This window comes from Cervus elaphus, chromosome 7 (genome assembly GCF_910594005.1).
Source record: "Cervus elaphus chromosome 7, mCerEla1.1, whole genome shotgun sequence".
Classification (NCBI taxonomy): domain Eukaryota; kingdom Metazoa; phylum Chordata; class Mammalia; order Artiodactyla; family Cervidae; genus Cervus; species Cervus elaphus.
The window spans coordinates 27756073-27778768 of NC_057821.1; the positions used below are offsets into that span (position 1 = coordinate 27756073).

The 22696-nt window shown below is 57.4% G+C and overlaps 1 protein-coding gene and 1 pseudogene across 1 annotated transcript; both read right to left on the minus strand.

Moving 5' to 3' along the window:
- Positions 1-663: 663 nt before the first annotated feature.
- On the minus strand, positions 664-4657 carry LOC122697251 (annotated as a pseudogene).
- A 2813-nt stretch (positions 4658-7470) lies between these two features.
- LOC122697247 (complement C4) lies at positions 7471-22415 on the minus strand. The gene is made up of 41 exons (XM_043907814.1): positions 21911-22415; positions 21586-21784; positions 21192-21393; positions 20930-21000; positions 20758-20846; positions 20467-20549; positions 20192-20288; positions 19947-20052; positions 19704-19836; positions 18889-19004; positions 18603-18779; positions 18294-18476; positions 17983-18168; positions 17658-17816; positions 17273-17399; positions 17025-17099; positions 16335-16532; positions 16129-16240; positions 15967-16037; positions 15562-15701; positions 15241-15450; positions 14950-15001; positions 14760-14849; positions 14402-14611; positions 14149-14224; positions 13830-13986; positions 13616-13729; positions 13357-13528; positions 12912-13144; positions 12670-12837; positions 12245-12304; positions 11122-11215; positions 10858-11044; positions 10639-10729; positions 10424-10498; positions 8944-9046; positions 8719-8808; positions 8539-8637; positions 8281-8364; positions 7884-8016; positions 7471-7742 (listed from the first exon to the last, which is right to left on the minus strand). The coding sequence occupies exons 1-41, from the start codon at positions 21973-21975 to the stop codon at positions 7601-7603; spliced, it is 5229 nt and encodes a 1742-aa protein (XP_043763749.1). The 5' UTR covers positions 21976-22415; the 3' UTR covers positions 7471-7600.
- Positions 22416-22696: the final 281 nt, after the last annotated feature.

A 22696-nucleotide genomic window follows, 5' to 3' on the forward strand; every position in this document is an offset into this window, starting at 1 on the left:
TGGGCATGAGGAGAGGGATCTGGGCCTAGACATGAGTGGCGGAGTCACAGAGGGCAAGCAGAAGGCTAGCACTTGCTGTTACCAAGCAGAAAAGGGAGGCCTTAGCTGTATCATTGAGGCTATTGAGAGGGCGAGTGGGTTTGGAGGGCAAACAGACGGAATCGGGAGAGTTTAATACATTCTGTAAAAGTCCCAATACAAGAAAAAGGCTGAACATTTGGGAGAAACTGCCCACCTGCAGAGTTTGGGGAATGATGAGACCGCCCTGGGGAGCACAGAGAAGGGGAAGGGCCTGTGCCTCTGGGAGGGACGAAGCAGGAAGGTCAGAAATGACCAGGTCAGAATCAGGGGTGGTCTGGAAGCTAGCCCTGAGGGTAGGGAGAGCTTTGTGAAGAATGTGTCCATGAAGTGAGCCTCTGTGAAGGTGCCAGGACAAGAGACTGGGGTGAGGTCACCATGTGGGCAGTGAAGTCAACAGAGATCTTGGGGAGCAGTTTTTAGAAATCCGGAGGCTGGAAGGTAAGAAAACATAAAGGACACTGAAGATAAGACCGACCAGAATCAAACAGGCCAAGCAAATCCATCATAGCGGTTTATGAGGGCTCAGGGCCCAGAGGTGGGTCCCTGACTTCCCTCTACCTATCTCCCCCCCGGTGCCAGGTCCCCACCTCCCGGGAGTGCGTAGGCTTTGGATCTGTGCAGGAGGTGCCCATGGGGCTGGTACAGCCGGCCAGGCCCATCCTGTATGACTACTACAACCCAGGTGAGATGCTGGAGACACTCGGGAGGGTTGGGGTAGGTGGCAGTGAGGGGTGGCAAGGGAGTCCTGTGGGTCCATCGCCCGGGAGGGAGAGAGAGGGCAAGTGCCCTAACGCCCCTCTGCTTTTCTCCAGAGCACAAAAGTTCTGTGTTTTATGGGGAACCACATAAAAGCAAACTATTCTCCATGTTGTGCTCTGCAGCTTTCTGCCAGTGTGCTGGGCATGAGACCCCTCACCCTTGATCTCACAGCACCATGTTTACAGCGGGGAGGGCAGGGGTTTGTAAGGGAGCAACAAAAGGAGACACCGAGACACGTGACTGGCCGAGTCCTCCCCCCACTCCGCCCCCATCACTGGGCACTGGCGCTCTCCCAGGCCGCGGCCTCCACTCCCCCGGGCTGCAACCGCACCTGGAAAGGCTGGACCTTGAGGTTGACGCCGCAGTAGGGATCCGGCTGCAGCGACGGCAGGGTGCCCACGGGCGGCGGCAGCACCGTGAAGGCCTGCAGCAGTCACAGGAGCACCACGAAGAGCTCCAGGCGCCCCAGCGACTCGCCCAGGCACACGCGCGCCCCACAGCCAAACGCCAGCGCGCTGGGGTTCGCGCCTGGCTCCAGGAAGCGGTCTGCGGGCAGAAGGACTGATCTGGGCTCAGGGGCCGCCGGCCTCCGGCACCCCGCTTCACCACCACCCTCCACCCCGGGCACCCGCCCCACCACGCACCCGGCCGAAACTCGTGCGGCTGCTCCCAGACGGTCTCGTCCAGGGCACCTTGGAGGTTGGGGATAATGACCATGCCCTCAGGGATGTCGTAGCCGAAGATGCTGAGGGTTAGGGTTAAGTGAGAGGCCCTCCTGGACCCCGCTGGTGTCTTGGCCGTTCATCCCTAGGCCTCTGGAGTCACCTGGTAGGCAGTGTGTGGCAAGGCCAGGGGCAGCAACTCTGCAATGGTGGCCTTTAGCAAGGGCAGCTGAGAGCCATCCTTTTATGTGACTCCAGGGTTTGAGGCTCTGGGGCCCAGCTCGAGATCCGTCTTCTCCTGGAGGTATTGCTGAATCTGAGAAATGGAGCCCAAGTCCTTTCAGTGGCCAGCCCTCAGCTGCCAGCCTCCATTGTGTGTGTCTGTGTATCTCTGTGTGTATGTGTGCGCGCACGTGTGCATGCTTGTCACTCAGTCATGTCTGACTCTTTCAGAGCCCATGGACTGTAACCCTCCAGACTCCTCTATCCATGGAATCTCCAGGCAAGAGTACTAGAGTGGGTTGCCATTCCCTCTTCCAGGGCATCTTCCCAACCCAGGGGTGGAACCTGAGTCTCACACATTGCAGGCAGATTCTTTACCATCTGAGCCACCATGGAAACCCAAACTTCCACCACTCCCTGAAGGATCGCACATGAGACTATGTGCCAAGTAGGAGAACCCATGCCAACCCCACTGACCCACCCCAGTCCTACCCCCACAACACAGCCTGCATTGCCATCAGTGAGCTAGGTTCCCGCCACCCTGGCCAGGCTGCCAGGAAGGATCCCTAGCCTGCCTCCAGGGCATACCTCAGGGTGGTGAAGCAGGAACGCCACAGCCCAGGAGAGGGTGCTCGCCGTGGTTTCAGTGCCCCCGATGAAAAGGTCCACCACAGACATGTGCACGTGTCCTTCCAGGAGCTGTCCGGGGCCCTCTTCTACTCTTTGCCTCCCTACCCTCTGGAGCATGTAGTCCATCATATCCCTCCACTGGCCAGCCACCATGCTCTCCTGGGGAGGGGAGGAGGAGCCGGCCTGAGTGCCTGGCTTGGGGAGCGTGTTGAGACGGTGCCGACAGGTCCAGGACTGCGGGGATGGCCCAGGAGCTGCCTGGCTCTGGGCAGCAGCGTCACCGCTGCCGGCTGAGGAGGAGCCCGGTCCAAGCGCGCTTCCCACCTTGTGGCGCCTCAGCTGCTTCTCCATGTGGTCCCTGTTCTCTATGGCCTGCTTCAGCCTCCAGAGCCCAGGGTTGGGGAAGAACTGGGGCAGAGAGTAAGAAGGTGTAGCTGCTGGCAAGGAAGCCTGTTCCCCATCCCCACCCTTTCTCCTAGGACCAGGCGTGTCGGGGCTGCGCCTCCTCACCCTGAGAAAAGGAACCAGGTCCAAAATCTGGATGGACCAGTGGTCCCAGGTCTTCATCAAGTCCTGAACACAGTCGTGAAAGGCATGTACTAAGGTGTCCTCCTGCCAGAAAAGGAGGAAATCCTTTCAGTGCAGAACCAGGAGAGGATCAGGGAGGGGTTGCAGGGGGCAGGGGGAGGGGGGCAGGCACATGTGAGGGCAAGAGAGCCTTGACCTTATCTCCAAAAGTGAGGTAACAGATGATGCTGCAGGTGAGGAGAGAGAATTCCTTCTGGATGGTCACGGGGGCACCAGCTTGGACTCTCATGCGCTGAAGAGAAAGAGCATGAACTAAATAGGGACCTGGGATGACCCTGGTGGTCAAGAGGCTAAGAGTCTCTGCTCCTAATGCAGGGAACCCAGGTTCCATCCCTGGCCAGGGAACTAGATGCCACATGCTTCAGGTAATATAAGTGAAAAAATAGAGGGGCTTCCAGGAGGGGTGAAGCTGACCTGGGCTGACTGTGAGAGTCCAGGCTCACCTCGCAGAACTCCTGGGTCAGCTGCTCCACCCAGGGCTCCATTGAACTACGGGTGCCCAGCAGCAAGGCTGAGCGAGTGAGTTTCTTGTGGGCCTTCCAGAGCAGAGAATAGTCCCCCAGAGAGATGTCCTGGCAGCGCTGAGACACCAGCTTGTCTGCGAGTAGGGGTTGGGGGTGGGAGAGTCGACTTGACCAAGGAAGACACAGGCCTGACCTCCCCTGCCTCCCAAAGCCCTGCTTCTCCCCTCAAGCAACCCCTTACAGGATGGTATCTGGGGTCTGCCGGCAAAATCCACCCACTTCCTGATCATAGCCTCCTCGATGGTCCTCTTGGAGTTCAGCACCACCACCTCTGGCCGGGGGAGTGGTAGGAAAAGCAGGAAGTCAGCAGGAAAGGACACCCCCAACCCTCCTCACTGTTGTGGGTCAGGAAGGAAGCAGACCCTCACCTTGCAGCCCAAGGCGAAGCCTGTAGACAGGCCCGAGTTTCTGAGTCAGGCTCAGCAGATGGATGGGGAGGTTGGGCTGCAGCAGGTGCAGGAAGCCGGGGACCAGAGGTGGGAGGTGGAGGTTTCTGAGCTTCCACCAGCCCCACAGCAGGTGAGCGCCGGCTAGCAGGGTGAGCAGCAGCAGCAGCCCTGCGAGGACCATGGCTGGAGACCCAGGCAGAGGCCCCGGCCCCGCCACTTATAGCTCTCCACACCTCCAGCCATCTGGCTACTTGGGCTGTTCTGAAGCCTCCCTCGACTCCTTCCCTCAGGTCCTTGCCCACTGTCCCGCCCACAAAACAGTACATTCCTGCAATGGCATCCATCCTCTTGGCCTTCGAAAATCCAATATCAAAGAGCAGGCCTTTTCCCATTCATCTATCAAGAGGAAAGGAAAGGAAACACAACCCTGACCTTCTTCAACAGCCAGAATCAGCTTTCTATCAACCGTTCAGGAAAACATGTCCCTGAGGCCTCTCCCACCCCCACCCCACCCCCAATACACCCTCACCACCACCTTGGACCAGCTTCCTGCCACGGGGTTTGTCTCAGAGAGAAGAATGACAATCCATGCCTAATGTGCCCTCCCAGATGGCCTTTAAAGCACGAAATGAGATGAAAGTGATGTGGTTTTTTCTCTTAACTTACAGATAGGGGAACCACATGTCCTGGTTTGCATGTGTTATCCCAGGTTATACCTATAGTCCAAGGGTCATCAGTAATAAGCCTCTTTTTATGCTCAAACTTGAAGATGAAGAATTAAATGTTTCCTCAGTTTGGAGCTCTTACCCTGTACCTGACGCTCTTTGCTTGCAAGGAAAAGAGACCCACTTGAGCTAGTTTGAGCCAAAAGTAAGAATTATTATACAAATACAGGGATATCTCACAGAATCCAAGAGCAGGCAAGTAGAAGGGACTTTCTTGGCCTTAGAAAGCCAGGGATTGTGAACTAAAGAGCCCAGAGACATGGCTGCTTCCTCACGCTTCGTTCCTCCTCTCATTTGTTTATTATTCTTGGCTGCAATGGGCCTGCATTGCCATGCCTGGGCTTTCTCTAGTTGCGGTGAGCAGAGGGTACTCTCTAGCTGTGATACTCGGGCTTCTCATTGCAGTGGCTTCTCTTGTTGTGAAGTGCAGGCTCTAGGCACGTGGGCTTTAGTAGTTGAGGCTCATGGGCTCTAGAACTCGGGCTCAGTCCTTGGAGCCCACAGGCCTGGTTGCTTCATAGCATGTGTGATCTTCCCAGACCAGGGATCCAACCCGTTTCTTCATTGGCAGGTGGATTCTTAACCACTGGACCACCAGGGAAGTCCTCTCCCTCTCTTTGTCTGCAGTCCTCTCCTCCCACTGCAGTCAAGCTGCTTGTGCTCCCAGGTGCAGGCGGCAGAGGACTGCTTTGGGGCTTAGACTCCACAGAATATGGGTCTAGCCCCAGGACAAGAGGGCTTTAATGGTGTGGTCAAACATGCCCCCCATTGATTCCGAAGTCCTCAGGAAGGAACTTGATAGCCACAGCTGGGATCAGGGGCCCAGCCCTCTTCAGGGAGATGTTGCCATGAGGGCTGGGGTCCCAGTGGGCTAAATAGGGCTATCAGGGGCCACTGTTGCGGGTGAGGGGGCAGTGAAGGACTCACAGGAGAGGTCATGCTAAAGAGGGGTGGCAGGACTCAGTGGGAGGCTGGGGCACCTAGGAGGTGGGGTGAGAGCTTAGAGCTGACCTGAGTTCACACATTCCCCAATACTCCATTCTTTTTCTGCCAACTGACCTCAGAGCTTTAACTAGAGCAAGACTCTGCCACCAGAGAGCCTGGGTCAATATCCCAGCTATGGTACCAACTAGCCTAAAGAGTTCACAGATGCGGGTCCTTAAGGAAGAGGCTCAACTCAGCCTAACCCAGGCCCAGGACTGGGAGGGAGAAAACTTGGGATTTCTGGGGTTGGGCAGCAACAGCCAGCTCCTTCCTCATAGTTGACCTCAGGCCCCAGACCACGTCTTGCCACAACTATAGCTGAATGTTTGACTCTCATACGTGGCTCTATGCCACCAATATGCTGACCGGATTTCGGGAGAGATCTGCCGGGCAACAACCAGGCCATGTAGACAATAGCCCTAAGAAGCCTCTGAAATACTGAGAAAGGTCAGAATGCTTTTGTAAAAAAAATTACCTTATTTGGTTACACATGGTCTTAATTGCAGCATTGGGGATCTTAGATCTGAAGTTGCAGCATGCAGGATTTTTTTTCTTTTTTTCATTTGAGGCTTTTGAACCCTTAGTTGTGGCATGTGAAAACTAGTTCCCTTGGCAGATATCAAACCTGGGCCCCTTGCATTGGTAGCACAGAGTCATAGCCACTGGGCCACCAGGGAAGTCCCCAGTCAGAACTACTCAAAATTTGTTGGAATAGGAGGGCGCTCTGTTCAAACAGAGAGTGACCTGGCCTGCTGGCCTGCTGGCCTGCTGGCGAACACCGCTTCATAACTGACACCATGTACCTTGCCAACCCTGTCTCCTCCACACCACCTCCAAATCCTAATTCCAGACATGATAAATGATACCCAGTTCCCCCCCAAATAGCTCTGTTGTGCCCCCAGCCTCAGGGCCTTTTATGTTCTTTCTTCTGCCTTAAATACCTTCATCTACTCCTACTCCCTTTGCTTGACTCATCAGCCTGCAGAGTCCAAGTTAGAGGTCACCTCCTCCAGGAAGCCTCCCCGGCCCACTTCTCACATGCCCCCAACTGGTCAGAGGCCCCACAAAACCATGCAGCTCCCTGACCTCACACCATTCACACAAGATAGGGATCTGGAACAGGGCATGGCCTGGAGTGAGAGGTCCACAATTCCTGTTGAATGACTGAATGGCAGGCTGCTGAGTTAGCTCAGTTTCCCTCAGAAATGACCTCAGCACATTCCTCTAGATGAATTTCTAGGTTAGCCCTGAATACCCAAGAGGTGCTGCCATAATGGGGGAGAGCTAGGCAGGCAGGTGGGGAGGGTTGACCCCGGGGAACAGCAGTTCCCTCAGAGTATTAAGAAACACCAAAGTCGGCCTTACAGTCTGTTTAAAATCAGTATCTGGATGAAGGCATCATCAGACCTGAGTATTGCACAATTCTGGGAAAGTTACATAATACTGCTGATAAAGGGATCCAGGGTCAAACGGGCTTTCAACAGAGCAGGTCTCGGTCAGAAGCAAGACCCCAGAAGTGGCACGTGCATGAGCACAGTGGGGGACATGCCGCTGGGGAGCTGCTCATGAAGCAGAAGGGCTGAGGTGCCTGGTGTGCAGTGCCCGCCTGAGGCCCCAGTGACAGGCTGACAGGCACAGGGAGTGCCCTTCGGGCAGAGTGAAAGGGAGCTCTCAGTGTGGACACGGGATCCTCTGAGCGCAGGGTCAGCTGCCCACCATGGTCACTATGTGGCACCAGGCTCCCAAGGGGTCGCCTGGGGAAGGAGGGGTTCAGGCAGAGCTAGACGCTACAAGGGTCACCCAGGCTCTGGGAGCCTTAGATGATGCCAACCCTGGCCTGGACCCCCCAAAACCTGGAGCAGGTGGTGGGGACGCTGGTCTCAGTCCTGGAGATACACACGGACACTTTGCTGCCAAAGGCCTTTATTGAGTCCCTGGTTTGCCTAGGGCTCTGGTCAGGGCACAGGGCATGGCAGGAGTCCAGGCACCGCCTTTCCGCAGCTCCGGCTCCTCCTGGGGAAGCTGGGAGCGCGCCCTCACACCTGGCAGCCCTGCGTACCATACTCCTCGAGGAAGCTGTTGAGCTGGGCACAGGGTGTCCGATGGCGGGTGCTCTGGCACATGCGCTTGGACGGCATCTCCTCGATCCAGCTGTTTGAGTCCAGCAGGTACTGGGGGCTGCGGGCAAAGGGGCAGTCAGCAGGGGTCAGTGGAGGGTCAGGAGCAGACCCTGAGGCACCTGGATTCTGAGGGCACAAGGAACCGTTTTCCTAGAGAGGTGTGGGCAGAGCAGGAGACCGAGGGGTCCCGAGAACTCACTCTCCTTTGAGGTCGTAAGTGGCCCCATCCAGACCCATGATCAGATATTCTTTCCCAGGTTCCAACTGAAGGCGGCAAGAGGCTCGGACCAGGAAGTTTCTGGTCTGAAAAGCAGTGGCCCTGGCATCCTTGGCTGAGGGGAGAAGGTCCACAGAGTCATCAGAGGGGAAGAGGAGGGGGAGGACAGCAGGGGGCCAGGGGGCTCTGCGCCAAGCCTGCATTTGACCCTCACCACTCCCAGCGGGCAGGTGGGACTGCATTCCTGTCTGTGGACAAGCCCGGGGCTTTGAGCTCAGACTGGCTGCAGTTTCACTCTTCCAGGCGCCAAGGCCCCAAAGCCAGACCTCAGCTCCCCAGTATGGCCCCCAGCCCTGCCCACTTATTGTCCCCCTCTTACTGAAATGCAGGACTTGGGTGATATGGGTCTCAAAGAGGCGGAAAGCGGCCCTGCTGTCTTCTCGGAGAACCTTAACCTGGAAGGCTGTGGGGGGTTTAAGAGAAGGGAGGGAAGGTTAGTTATCCCCAGGCTAAGAGGACGGGAGGTCAGTGCAGAGTGACAAGGCTGTCTGTGGGCTGAGAGGTGCAGGCGCAACCTAAGAGACCTTGAGGGTGGGTGAGTCAGGGTCAGGGCCAGGGCCCGGGAGGGAAGACTGACCGTAGTCCACTCGGGGAGAGTAGCAGGCGAATTTCATCCGGTAACCCTCCATGTCCTGCTGCCCACGCTCCAGGGCCCGGCGCTGTCGAGGGCACTTCCCTGAAGTCAAGGGCCCAGGTGAGACCGTGTAGGCCCCAGCCAAGCCTCTTCCCACCCCTGATCCCCGGTCCGGTGTCTCACCCTCAGCACACTGGCAGACATCCGCAGAGCACAACGTGGACAAGAGTTTGCTCTTACGTGGTGCCCCATAAAACACAGAACATTTGTGCTCTGGAAAAAGCAGAGAGGGGCATTCATTAGGGCACTGGCCTCTCCCTGCCTCCCCAGTCCATGGACCCCCAGGACTCGCTTGCCACCCCTTACTGCCACCTAACCCCACCCTCCCGAGAGTCCCCAACGCCTCACCAGGGTTGTAGTAGTCATACAGGATGGCACTGGCTGGTTGTACCAGCCCCACGGGCACCTCCTGCACCGCTCCAAAGCCCACGCACTCCCGGGAGGTGGGGACCTGCCATGGGGGAGGCGGGGGGAGGGAGTCAGGGACCCACCTCTGGGCCCTGCAGACCGCTATGATGGATTTGCTTGGCCTGTTTGGTTCCGGTCGATCTTATCTTCAGTGTCCTTCACCATTTGTTACCTTCCAGCCTCGGGATTTCTAAAAACTGCTCCCCAAGGTCTCTGCTGACTTCACTGCTCACATGGTGACCTCACCCATCTCCGGGGCCGTGAGCGGCTTCACAGAGTCCCACTTCATGGACACATCTTCACAAAACTCTCCCTGCCCTCAGGGCTAGCTTCCAGACCACCCCTGATTCTGACCTGGTCATTCCTGAGCTTCCCGCTTGTCCCTCCCAGAGGCACAGGCCCCAGCGCAGTCCCTTCCCCTTCTCTGTGCTCTCCTGGGGCGGTCTCACCACTCCCCAGACTCTGCAGGCGCGTGGTTCCTGAACCAAATGTTCAGCCTGATTCTTGTATTGGGATTTTTGCAGGATGTATTAAACTCTCCCAGTTCCCTCTGCCTGCCCTCCAAACCCAATCACCCTCTCCGTAGCCTCACTGATACAACTAAGGCCTCACTTATCTCCTAGGTACCAGCAAGTGCTAGCCCTCTGCCGCCCTCTCTGACCACGTCACTCATGTAAGCCCTGATTCTTCTCCTTATGGCCACACTGCTCCAGTCCAGCCTGGTATCCCACAAGAGTTTCCTTCCTAAGCTGCACGGTGAGCTCCCTGACTTGACATCTTCCTCATTTTCCACTGTGTTCACCTAGACTCATCTGCCTGGTCTCAAGCCAACAGGGTCTGTCCCCTCTGCACACACTGGGCAGGGAGGGCCTTCCCGAACCACAAACACATGGTGAATGGTCACAGTATTAACACACCTTTTTCACATTTCTCTCCAAACGTTACAATAAATGTTTAAGAAATTATTTGAGGGCCGTCAGAGAGCTGATAACTGTGTGTTAGTCAACTACAGCCATGGGGAAAAAAAATAACAATTCACCTATGATCACCATTATTTAAAAAAAAAAAAAAAAAACACACCTGAATATCATAAATAGAAAAAACCAGGATGTTCAACAACAAAAAAGCAGTCCCTCACGACGAATAAATTCAAATTAAGAAAGGCGCTCTCTCAAGCCCTCCCCGGCTGACTGGCCCTGGACCCCAAGACACAGAAGGGGCTCAGCCCCACCTCCCTGCAGGCAGCGGGGAACCTCCCTGGCCAAGGCTCTGACCCCTCCTGTCCTGTCTCCCTGCTCACACCACAAGTTTTCTCCCAGAGCCGTAGCTGCTGATACACCTGCCTCCTGGGAGACCCCCTAACACGAGCTCAGGAAACGCAGCGCCAGCTCGGCGCCCCTCTGTCACCCTCCTTGCTCACCAAGTCGAAGTAGAGCAGGACGTGGGGACCCTCGGTCTCAAAGTGGCTCACGTAACGGTCGGAGAGGGAGGTCAGCTGTGGGGAACGGGAGCCGGGAGTCACACGGAGGAAGCCCCCGGCCGCCCTGCACATCACAGGGCTCAGCAACTGGGGTTACCGCGGGGATAGGGCCAGGCTCCTGGGGCACAAGCGCCCCTCTGGGTGGCTGGTCACACCTTCTCCAGGTCAGCCCGCAGGGCATGGAATCCACTCAGGAGGGTGATGTCCGCAATGGCCATGCCCGATAGCCCCACCTTGCCAGTCCGCCTGTGGAGACACGTGCCTGTTGTCTGGGTCCCCCCACGCCTGGTGCCAGGCTGTAGACACCACCTCGGCCCTGCGTCCCTCTCCCAGCCCAGCAGCACCCACATGCCCAGGGCCACCCCAGGGCTCACCAGATGCACACAGAGTACTGCACCCTGGATTCCCGTTCCTCAGCTGCCTTGGGGGCCTCCCTCCTACGGCGGTTCCTCCGACCGTCAAATAGCTGCAGGGGTGTCACGGGCTGGGAGTAGGCCTCGGGGTCATCCCCCGCTGGAGAGTCCTCATACTCGTATTCCTGGTAGTCTTCCTCAGCCTCCACTGCGAGGGGACAGCACTGTGGCTCAGCCCTGGCACCACCCCCTCAGAGACCCACAGCCTGTGACCCCAACACTCACTCGTGTACTCGACGTGGCCCACAACCGTCACTTCAACCTGAAGATCCTGGCAGGTCGTGTTTGTCATGTCCATAACATTGTAGCTTCGAAGAACCTGGCTCATCAAGGGGTGAGAAGGAGACATGGGGACACTTAGGGCCACAGACCTCTCTCCAGAGCCACATGGAAGGCCTCTGGATCCCTTAGCTCCTGGGCCAAGTGCTTTGAGGCCTTCTGCCCTTCCCATCCTGCCCCAGGACCCATCCAGAAATACAAATGGACCCAGGTGTTGGGTGAGAGAGAGAGGGGAGCAGGGTCCTGGCATAGGGGCAAGCATTGTTCAGAAGCACCGAAGAGGCTTTAATGGAAAGTTCAGGAAAGGCTGCTGGCCCAGGCTTGAAGGAGAAAAAGGAGTTTGTCAGGTGGGACAAGATCCTGAAGGCCATTCAGAGCTAGGAGATGTGTCTACAGAAGAGGATTTGTCCAGCTGGGAGGTGGGCTGGGCTGGAATGAAAGCAGAGGAGGAGTTACTGGGGAGGTGGGCGAGGCTGGGGAGAAAGCAGAGGAGGAGTTATGAGGAGGTGGGCTGGGCTGGGGAGAAAGCAGAGAAGGAGTTACTGGAGAGGTGGGCGGGGCTAGGAAGAAAGCAGAGGAGGAGTTACGGGAGAGGTGGGCGGGGCTAGGCAGAAAGCAGAGGAGGAGTTACTGGGGAGGTGGGCGGGGCTGGGAAGAAACAGAAGTCTCCCAGGTCACAAGCAGAGGCTTAGCATGGTGGAGGCCACTAAGATGGCCCCCGGAGTGGCAACTGCGCTCCTGCAGGGATGGACTCTGTCAGCCAGACAAGAGACACAGGAGGAAGAGGTTTGGGGCACAACCATGGCAGAGATGCTCAGAGCTCAGGGGAGACACTAGGGTTGAGGCACCAAGTGTTTGAGCATCAGCACTGAGGGGCTGAAGGGGATGACAGGCGCCTAGTGAGGGAGGAGAGCAGAGTGAGGGGCACGTGCCCAGGACAGAGCACAGGGAACCGCAACCCAGGGGTCTCCTCCTCCTTCCCAGACCATGAGCTCTGCCTGCAGGTCTCCCACTCAACACCCCAGCTTCACCCTGATCGCCCTGCCCGCCCAGTGCCACCAGCACTCACCTTCAACGTTCCTTTGCTGTTTCCTCCCACCTCCACGTTAATCTTGCTTCCCAGGGAAAACTGTCACAAGCAGAAAAGGGAAAGAGATGTCAGAAGGGTACACTGTTGCTTCAACTTACCTCCTCCACCAAAATAACTCCACCTCCTCTCCCCACCTCACTTTTCAACACTTTCTACCTTCACCTGCATTCTCTCTCCACCATCTCCTAAACCCTCTGTAGATTCTGCATGAACCATTTTCAGATCAGATAAATGAAGCTCACAGTTGGGTAACTTGCTACAGGTCACAAAGCCAGTAAGTCTTCCCACAGAGTTATCAGAAAGAGGGGCCGTGGGGATTCAGCAGGGGTGACAGAGGGGGATGGCTTCTGGCTGGCCAAGGGAGGCCGAGATGTCCCGGTCACCCAGGTGAGGGCATGGTTCACCTGCAGCTCCTCCTCCAGCCTGTGAACTTGGTGGTTGGTCAGCTGCAACACGTGGGACTTGAGCCCACTGCGGCCCAAGGAGCTGAGGGTCACGTTGAGCCCCTTCTCCTCGGTGGTGTGGGACGCGATCCAGTATGCAGACAGGGCATCCAGAGCCATAACAGTGTCCTGGGGAACATGGGCCAGGCCTCAGGTACTCGATCTCAAGACCAGCCACCCTAGAACCCCAGGACAGCCCCTACCTGGGTGCTGCGGTATCCCCCTTGGAAGCTGCCCTGGCGGCTCAGCCAGGATGCAGCCTGGTCAGCCAATTCAGCCTTGCCCTCCCATAGCAGCAGGTGTAACAGGCCGTAGGCCGTGGTTTCAATCGACATGGCTGGAACCTGGGGAATGGGGTCTGCTGGGCTGCGAGGAGCCAGAGTGGGTGACAGGACGTTGCTTGGAGAAGTAGTGACTGAGCCCCAGTACAGCTTGTCTGGGTGAAAGGAGACCCACAGGTGAACAGGGGAGGATCTTAGTCGTCTGGCCCTTTGACGCTGCCCCTTTAGTCTCTCCTGATTTCCCAGTCACCACCGCTTCCGTTCTGATTCCCTCCGAGGGCCTCCATTCGTTCCGTTTCTCCCTTTGGACACACTCAGGGGTCTCAAGCTCTCCCAAGCCCCAGGCTCACTGCCAGGACCCCCTCACCACCAATGTCCTGGGCCATGGCCATGAGGTTGTTGTGGGCAACACTCCGCAGGGCCTCGGGGGCCTCGGTCAGTGACAGGGCGTAGGCCGTGATGGCGGAGGCATGGGAGCCCAGGAGCCCAGAAGTTACTTTCACCCCCAAGAAGGTGTTTGCTCTTGAGATGGAATTTTCCTGGAAGAAAGTGGGAGGTGAAGGTCTGTGGACTGGCTTCCTGAGGGGAAAGGGGATCAGCAAAGGGCTAACACGTGAGTGCCTTACCACTCTCCTCAACTGCTCTGAATTCTTGTCTGGGAAGACCGCCAGCCCGTGGTGAAGGGCAATGACCACGAAGGCTGTGAGCGCCACAGTCTCATCGCTTCCCACTAAGCCTCCCTGGTTGAAGTGGCGAGAAAAGGAGGCACCAACCACGAGTGTGGAGGGGCAGGGCGACTCATCCCTCCTGTGCCCTTGGCCCAGCCTCCCAGCCCCATACCTGCATTTCCCTGTGGATAACAGGACAGGCGTCGTGGAATGAGCCATCATCCCGTTGCTGCGACAGCAGCCACATGGCCGTCTCCTGCAGCTTTTCAGGAGAGCCGCCCACCTGATCCTGGGCCAAACTCAGTATCTTCAGCACAAAGGCCGTGAGCCTAGAGGGGAGGAAGGCATTTCTTGGCGATAGCCACTGGTCCCTATATGGGGGAGGGCCCCACTCCTGGTGGCTCCTAGCTATTTGCCCTGTCATAATAGCTGGCTCTGTCCCCACCAGCCCTGGCCCCTCCCACACACCCAGGACACTCCCACAAACTCACCAGGTGCTACTGTCCCGATGTAACCAAGCCCCATAGGAACCATCTCCTTTTCGAAACTCCTGGATCCGCGTGTAGCCTTGGAGAGGAGAGGCAGCTGAGGTCACACCGACTCCCCCACTGTTGTGGCCAGGCCACGCTCTCCATTTCCACTGGGGACCACATCTCTCTTCCCTGCTCTGACCACCTGGGCTGCCCAGCTCCTATTAATTGCCCTCTCCTGGCCCCCACTCCTGCTTCCCTCTGCCCTCAGAACCTTTCTGGATGAGATCCACAGCGCGGTCCTTGGTCTCAGGAGGCAGCATGCTCCACTGCTCGGTCTTGTCCAGGTAGCGGGAAGCAGCCAGTGTTGGAGCCAACAGCGTCATGGTTTGTTCCCCGCAGCCTTGGGGAAGCCTCAGGAGAGAGGCCAGGCCTCCTGGTGACAAGGCCCCCTCAGAGCCAAACACTTCCAGTGGATCCGAGGCTATGGGGAGGGACAGGATGGAGGGTCAAGAGGGCATAACTAGGGGCCAGGGTTGGAGGGTCATGGAGTCTCGGGATCAAACAGAAGTGCCCAGGTTTCACACGAAACCAAGGATGGGCACCGGGAAGGGACTGGAGGACACTCCCACCTGTGACTCTGACGACACTCTTGAAATCTCCTTCAGGGATAATATTGGGATCAGAGTTTCCAGGAATTTCCAAGGTTCGGCCTCGGGGGTCTGGGAAGATGAGGGGAGTCAGCGGTCTGTCCTGCTGTCCACACCCTCTGCCCCCCACCACCCCCCAGGACACTGATGTCTGTGAGTGGAGGTCACTCACCCAGGGGGTTGAGTTCATAGACCATCTCCTCCCTGTGAATGGCCCCTTCTCTCTGTGGAGGGAAAACGTAGCTGTGAGAGACCACACAGGCTACAGCCTGCCCCTCCCAGTGCACACTCCTCAGGACCCGGAGTTGGAACTTCAGGAACACAGTCGCACCAGAATTGTGGGAGATGCAAATGAACCACAGCGTTGGGTTTGGGGGTGGCCTCAGGCCTCATGCAGAGAGAGGGACAGAGTAGGGGGTGAATCTGGGAGCTGGGGACCTAGTCTCAGGGGGGTTCCATTCACCTCAACCTGTAGAATCTTAGATATTGCGTCCCCCACTGGGAAATCTAAGGATCCTCGAGCCACCACCTTCAGGGACACGGCAGCAGCTGCGATGGGCACCACAGAGAAGCCAACGGGCCGGGCAGAGCCCGCGGGCACCTGCACCTGCTGGGCGAGCCCTCCGCCCCCGGCCAGGCACAGCCCCTCCACTGGGGACACGTGGACGCTCACCTGGGGGCAGGAAGACAGGGAGGGCCAGAGTCCCAGCCCAGTCAGGCTCCCCACCGCTCACCTGCCCCAATCCCCTCCACCACCGTGCGCTCAGCCCCCAAGGGGCCTCACGGTCAGATCTCTATCCAGGTAGTTGTAGAGGACTGGTCGCAGCTCGAGCTGCTCAAAGCGGCGGACAGAGAGCGGCAGGCGGAGGTGCATGTGGAATTCACGGAACACTCGGAGTCTGGCCGGGGTGGCCACACACAAGCCTGATGGAGAGTGGGCACGTATGAGAGGCCTGGGGGCATCACACCCAGGGGATCCCAGCAGTGAGGGGCAGGGGCTGCCCCTGGTCCCCCCACTTCCCACCCATCCCTGCCAGCTGCTCTCTGGCTTTTGGCCCTATGTTCAGCATGCAGACATCTCCAGGTCTCTGCCCCTCCTTCCTGTACCAAGAGCAAAGGACCAAGCAGGGAGCCTCCGTCCAGGGAGCATGGAACAGGGAGGCCAAGGGCCCCAGCACGGTGACCGCACCTGTGCTTTTGGACAGGCTCACGCCGTGGATCTCCCACGTGGTCAGAGAGTCTGGCAGCAGCAGTCGCAATCTGCAGTGGGAAAGGTGAGAAGCTGGGTCACACGCTGGGCAGGCCCCAGACACAGCCCAGAGACAAGGCCAGGCCCCGCGCGCGCCCTCACTGGGATGAGCGGTCCACTTCTTCCACTTTCCAAAGCCAGTTCTCGGGGAAGAAGCTGCGCACGGGGATGTCATCCTCTTCAATCAGGTCCTCCTCCTGCAGGACCTCCATGGCTGCGGGGAGGACACCATGCAGGTCAGTGTTGAGAAGGCCGTCCTGACCCTCCAGGGGCCCTGGCCAGTCCCCCAGCCCCACCCAGCTCCTCACCTCGGGCCAGGCCCACCTGGCCCCTGGTCCGGGCCTTCTTGCGCAGGCTCTCAGCAAACTGGCAGCAGGACAGGAAGGGCTCGCGGCAGGCCGGCGGCTGTACCCGGTTTGCCCGCTGCTCACAGGTGCGCACCATGGGCAGCCGCGTCAGCCCGTCCAGGCAGCAGCGCTTGGCTTCGGGGGAAGTGTACTGGCCCACTGCAGGACCAGGTGAGGGTCAGCGTGAGGCACATCTCATCCCCTGGCCCGACCTCTAGATGTACCAGGACTTACCCTGAGAGACCAGGGACTTGAGGGTGGTGAAAACAAAGCACCTCCCCCCGCCCTCCTTTTCACCCCAGAACTATGGTGTCTGGATTTCTAGCCCGGACACCACATCCTGGCTCACTCGAGATCAGAGGAGCCAACAGACAGACCTGCTTCCTGACCCTTGGGCCCAAGTGGAAAACTTCATGTGTATTAGTCGCTTAGGTGTGTCCGACTGTTTTTGATCCATGGCCTGTAGCCCACCAGTCTCCTCTTTCCATGGAATTCTCCAGGCAAGAATACTGGAGCTGGTAGCCATCCCCTTCTTCATGGGATCTTTCCAACCCAGGGATCGAACCCGGGTCTCATGCATTGCAGGCAGATTCTTTACCATCTGAGCCGCCAGGGATGCCCTAGAGAATTTCATGGGCACCCTCAACTCACACTTCTCATTAATTGCCTTTTGGAAGTTCACGTTTCTCTTTTTCCGAGGCTTTGACTCCTTCGGACAGCTCAGACCTGGTAGAGACCAGGACTACAGTCAGCCAGAGGGTGCAGGGCCTCCCACTCCCCACTGAGTCTCCCCCTCCCAGCCCAGCCCTTCCACCCCTCCTCTTCCTGTCTTTCCCCCTCAAGCCCCTCCTTCTTCCTTATCCTCCCACCACCCACTCCCCTTCCTCCTCTGTCCTCACTCTTTCTGATTTCAGTCCGATGGTCTCCATCAGAAAAGGCCAGACCGGCTGCCTTGAACACTTGAGGGGCACTGTCTCCACCACCAGGACCACAGCCTAGGTCATAGCTGTTCATAGCTTCGAAGACCTGGTGAGGAAAGGAGAGATGCTGCAGAGACAAGAGAGACTGTGGCCTGTGGACTGTGGCCACGATCGCATACTCAGCTGCAGGTGAGAGGGCAGGGTCCAGACAAGTACGAGAGAGACACAGAGAGTGGAAACAGAGGCCACTGGGGCCACGGCTCGAGGGAGGATTGAGAACAGTCCAGGTGAGTGAGTTCTAGTGGCTGGCATGGGCTTCGGGCAGCAGGAGGGAAGGGAGGATCAGAGAGAGGACTTGACCAACCTTGACCATGTCGAGGGGTTTGTGGGACTTGCCACCCACAGCATACAGTGCCGTGTCCACAGCTCCCAGGGCCACCAGGGCTCGAGACTCTGTTTGCAGGTTGAGTTTTACAGTGTCCCCAGGACGATACGCCTTGGAACTGTCCACGTTCAGCTCCAGCTGGCAGAGGTGGCAGGTGGGGGGGCAGTTAGGGTGGGGAGAATTCTTTCAGTCTTGTGCATCCTCAGTGCACCCCAAACTAAATCACCCCATTTGCAGTCATCCAGTCTTTTCTCTTAATCCTCCCAGCACACGCACACACACCATCTCTTCCGATGCCAGTTACCTTCCCCTCACAGGTTTCAGCCTGGACGTCCACTCGCAGGGAGTTGGCCACCGGGACACCCCCATGATAGTAGAAGGCCACGAGGTGGAAGGAGGGCACCAGGTGATGGTCCACAAACACGGAGATGGAGGTCAGGTGTCTCTTGGGCTCTCGATGGACAGACACGATCTGGCCCCGGGACAGGATCTGGGGGAGAGCAGGGTGCTCCTCATTGCCCATCCTCAGCCCTGAGACCACCACCCACCCTGAGGGCTCCTTCCTGCTTGAGACCCTCCCACCCCTGTCCTCCCCTGTAGCCCAGTCATGCGCACCATGTAGTAGAAGTGTGAGAAGCTCCCACTGATGCCCACGGCCTGCAGGTTTAGGTTAAGAGTCTCTCCAACTTTAAGAGGTCGAGGATTCTGCCACTCAATGGACAGAAACCCAGAGCTTCTGGACAGGGGGGCTTTCACAGTGAGACCGCCTATGGCAGGGTGTGGGGAGCCTGCAGACACCTGGAGAGAGGGCAGGGGTCGCAGGGTCAATGGAAAGGGCCCAGGCACCGAACTTCCCCCCCTCCACCTGCCAGCCTGGGAAGCTTCTCTCCCAGCCCACCCACTCCCGTGAGGGTGGGGTCCTACCGAGAGCTGCACTTCTGAGATGGTTGGAGGAACACCAATGGAAACAATGACTTGGCCACTCCCATCTGTGTTCCGTTCAAAGTCCTCGTTTTTAGAAGTAGATCCAGAAAACAACTTGGCAGACACTTTGACGGGGATGCCAGAGGCTGGGGAGCCTGACATGTCACGGACCCGGGCCTAGGTAAACAGGGAGGGGCAGAGGGAAGAGTGCAGTCAGTGGGATGCTGTGCCCTCCTGTCCCCCGCTCCCTGCCCCCACTGGTCATCCTCCCCCTTCCAGAAGAAACCTGCAGCAGGAAGGGGACCCCGGGTATAAGCTGCTGCTTGGTTTTGCTTAGATCCAAGGAGAAAGGAGATGACACGAAACGCCAGGACGTGAGCTCTGCCTCCTCCAACTCTCCTCCTGCAAGATACAGTGTGGAGAAAGGTGGACATGGAGACCTGGGCAGAGAGGAAAAGGAGCACTGGGGGCGGGGAGAGGGAGCTCTAGTGTTTCCCACCCATAAGGCTGAACACTTCAGGGCACAAACTGCCTTCTGTTCATCTCTAGGTTTCCTGAGGCCACCACAGGACATTTCACACAGATGGTGTATAACACACGGCTCTCGTGATAGATATGTGGATGATGGATAGATGGATGGATTGGTGGATGGATTGATAGATGGATGGAAGGAGGGGTTGGGTGGCTGGAAGGCTGGATGGATGGAATGATGGATGGACGGATGGATGGATGGATGAAGGGATGGAGGGACGTGTGATGGATGGAGGGAGAGATGGATGGATGGGGGGATGCTAGATGGATGAGTGATTAGATGGATGGATCGGTGGATGGATGCAGGGATGGGTGGATTGATGGAGGGATGCCTGGATGGATGGAGGGATGGGTGGGTGGATGGGTAAAAAATAATACATTGAGATGATGGAAGGACCCCTTCCCCAGAAAAAGCCCAGAAATGGAGCTGTAGAGACACAGTCTTCTGGGTCTTTCCTGACTTTGTGTCCCAGCTGAGGGGAAGCAGGGTGGTGTTGGTGCTAGAGAACAGAGGTCAGCTCGGAGGTCAGAGGTGAGGGTCCAAGGTTAAAATCAGGGAAAGCCACTCACCTGGAGACTCAATAACGGCTGCCGCAACATAGAGGCGCAGCCCTGGGAGGTCATTAATGCTAATATGAAGCTTCTCCAGCACACCCTGAAACTCAGCCTTTTGGAGGGAAATTTGGCACTGGCCATCCACCAGCTGGGGCAAAGAAGAAGACAGGACAGAGGATGAGACGAGTCTCCCACCTCACCTCCTCACGCTGCCTCACTCTCCTCACCCACCTCACGCACCTCAACCCTCCTTCCTACCTTGGTCTGACTCTCCAGGCCCCGCAGGAAAGTCTTTTCACCGTCCTCACCCAGGAGCCCAAAGCGCACATATGCCACCCCCTGCACTGGCTTCCCGTAGATGTACCTGCCACCAAGGAGAGATCCAGAAGAGGGGCTGAGGGCTGGGGTGAGGGAGGGAAGTGGGGTTCCACAGCACGTTCACATTGCATGGGGCGTCCTGGCACCAGGCCCAGTGTGAGGGACCGTGAGCAAGGGGGAGTTACCTGGCCTGGATGATCACTTGGATGTCACTAAGAAAGCCAGGCGTCGTCAGGATGTAGGGGTTTTCAGGGATGATCTTTACCTCAAAGTTGGGAAGAACTGACCCAGGGCAAAGGGAGGGAGATCAGACTCTCGTGAAAGGACCCTTAAGATATTTCCCTCCCCTCGGGGCTGTGGCAGCAGCGTCTCCCTTCCCTGACCCTGCACCCCCACCTCTGCTCCACCCCTTCCTCCTTGCGGAAAAGGGGTGCTTGTCCCTCATGTCTCTAGCTCTCACCGTATTTCTTCACCTCAAACTGGGTGCTGCTATTGGAATCCAGGCTGTCTGAGAATCGGGCTGAGATTTTCCATGTTCCTGGCCTGACGACGGACAAGGGAGAGACTCAGCCCACTCATGCAAGAGGTCCACTGACAGCCAGAGACCCAGCTCCCTAGGAAGAGACTATGGGGTGATCCAGGGGCTGAGGGAGCTCAGGACTGGACCATGCGCAGTATGTAGTTGGCCAGCTTGGGAAAGTGGGAGTTAGAGAAGTGTCGTTGGGTGCAGTCCCTGGGAGGAAATACTCACTCTGAGATGTCTGGGATCAAAAAGTTGTCCTGGAAGATGGAGGAGGGAGCAACCACTTCCCTTTTCTGCACACGGAAGCCTTGAGAGTTCTGCAATGGAATTGAAGCAGTCACAGTCAGAAGCCAGTTCAGCAGCCCTGGCCCATTAGGAAGGTCAGAGGTCGGGGGCTCACCTCCACCGTGACCGTGAGGATGTCAGTGGCCGGGCGCATCTTCTGATCCAGAGCAAAGACTCGGTAGCGAACTGGAAATATAGGATGAGGAGGTGAGCAGAAGCCACGAGAGGGTGGGCCCTGGACCCCTGACCCCTTCCCAGAAAGCGAAGGGAAGGAGAACAAATGTTTGCAAAGCAGCCTTCCTGTGAGGGGCTTCAGGTTACCTCACTCAAGTGGCTGGGAAGGCATGAAAGGTGGAGGCCCTGGCACCGAGACTCACCCCGCTGGCCAGGGTTATAAACGGGCTGGTCAGTCTGCAGAAAGAGGTGCCCCCGGCGAGAGGAGAACAGCAGGTTGACACCCTGCATGTCTGTCTGTTTGGACAGAGAGTCCCTTAGCCATGATGACTGCACCATCAGCTGGACCTCGGGGGCTCCACGGAGGAGATGGAGGCGACAGATCCTGGCCCGTTCCTGCAGAATCTGTGAGGAGAGGGACAGGGAGTGGGTCAGAGACAGAGCAGAAGGGAAAAGACAGACTAAAAGACAAAGTACCACAGGGGTGGGAGGGGAGGAAGGGAGCAGGGGGATGAGAAGACAAAGATGTTTCCAAGAAGACAGAGGAGAACAGAAGAGGAGGCCCTGGGCGGCAACAGGAGGGAGTGGGGCCGTTACCGGGAGGTTGAGGAGTATGAAGTCTCTGTCTGAGCTGAGGCTGAAATCCACCTTCCGGGAGCAGAGCTCATTAACGTGGGATGGGTTCCTCAGGAACACGGATCCTCTCACCACCTGTCCTGAAGGAGCATCCTGGAGTTTCACGGCCACAGACAGGGGGACCCCTACGCGAACCACAGAAGGAGAAAACAGGAGCAACCTGGGAAGAACAGGTGCGAGTCAGCAGCCAGCCTCCACCCCTCCCCCCGAATCAGGACCCTCTGAGCCCACTCTCCCCTCGCCAGCCCTGGCCCTGTTCAAACTGTCCACATCCTGCCTCCAGGACCTGGGCTTCTGCAGAGACAAGGCGAAGAAGCCAGATGCCCAGATCAGACCCCAGAGGAGCCTCATGGCTGGAGGACCCGAGGGGTTCAGACCCGCCTGCCTGCCTGCTCCTTTCTCGTTACCCCAGGGCTTGGAGCAGAGTTTTGACTCTGGACCTTGCTCCTCCCCTGGCCCAGATAAGCCGGGAAACCACGTGACAAGCAAGAACTGCAACTGGCCCTAGGCCCAGTATTCAGAGGGGGCAACCCAGACACCTGGGTGTCTTGAGGAAATCATGGCCTGGAAAGACTGAGTCCTTCCCTATTAACCCCTCTCATTCCAATGCCCTGGGCACCACTGCTATTGCGTGTGTCTGGGTGCCTGTGCACATAGCATTTACACACACACATAGGCACAGGAGGGCCCCACGTGGCTCAGCAAATGGTTCCAACACATGGCTCCTTTGTTAGTCTCACAAAACAAGATACTGAGAAACCTGTCTCTTACTATGTGTTCATGCATGCTCGGTTGCTTCAGTCATGTCCAACTCTTTGTGACGCCAGGGACTACAGCCCACCAGGCTCCTCTGTCCATGGGATTTCCCCAGCAAGAATACTGGAGTGGGTTGCCATTTCGTCCTGCAGGGGAGCTTCCTGACCCAGTCTCCTGAACTGGCAGGCGGATTCTTTACCACTGAGCCACCTGGAAAACCTCTTACACTAACTCCCACAAAAACTGAACTACACTAGCTTTTTGCAGGCTCTAACAAAAATTCTGTCATTTAGGCAATCAGACACGTTCTCACCAT

Coding starts and splice junctions, on each gene's coding strand:
- LOC122697247 (XM_043907814.1), bottom strand. CDS start 21,975: ATGAGGCTCCTCTGGGGTCTGATCTGGGCATCTGGCTTCTTCGCCTTG. Junction 20,847..20,929: donor TCCTCACGGTCACGGTGGAG/GTGAGCCCCCGA, acceptor ATTCCATTGCAG/AACTCTCAAGGCTTCCGTGT. Junction 17,817..17,982: donor CTGAAACCTGTGAGGGGAAG/GTAACTGGCATC, acceptor CACCTCTGCCAG/CTGGAGCTGAACGTGGACAG.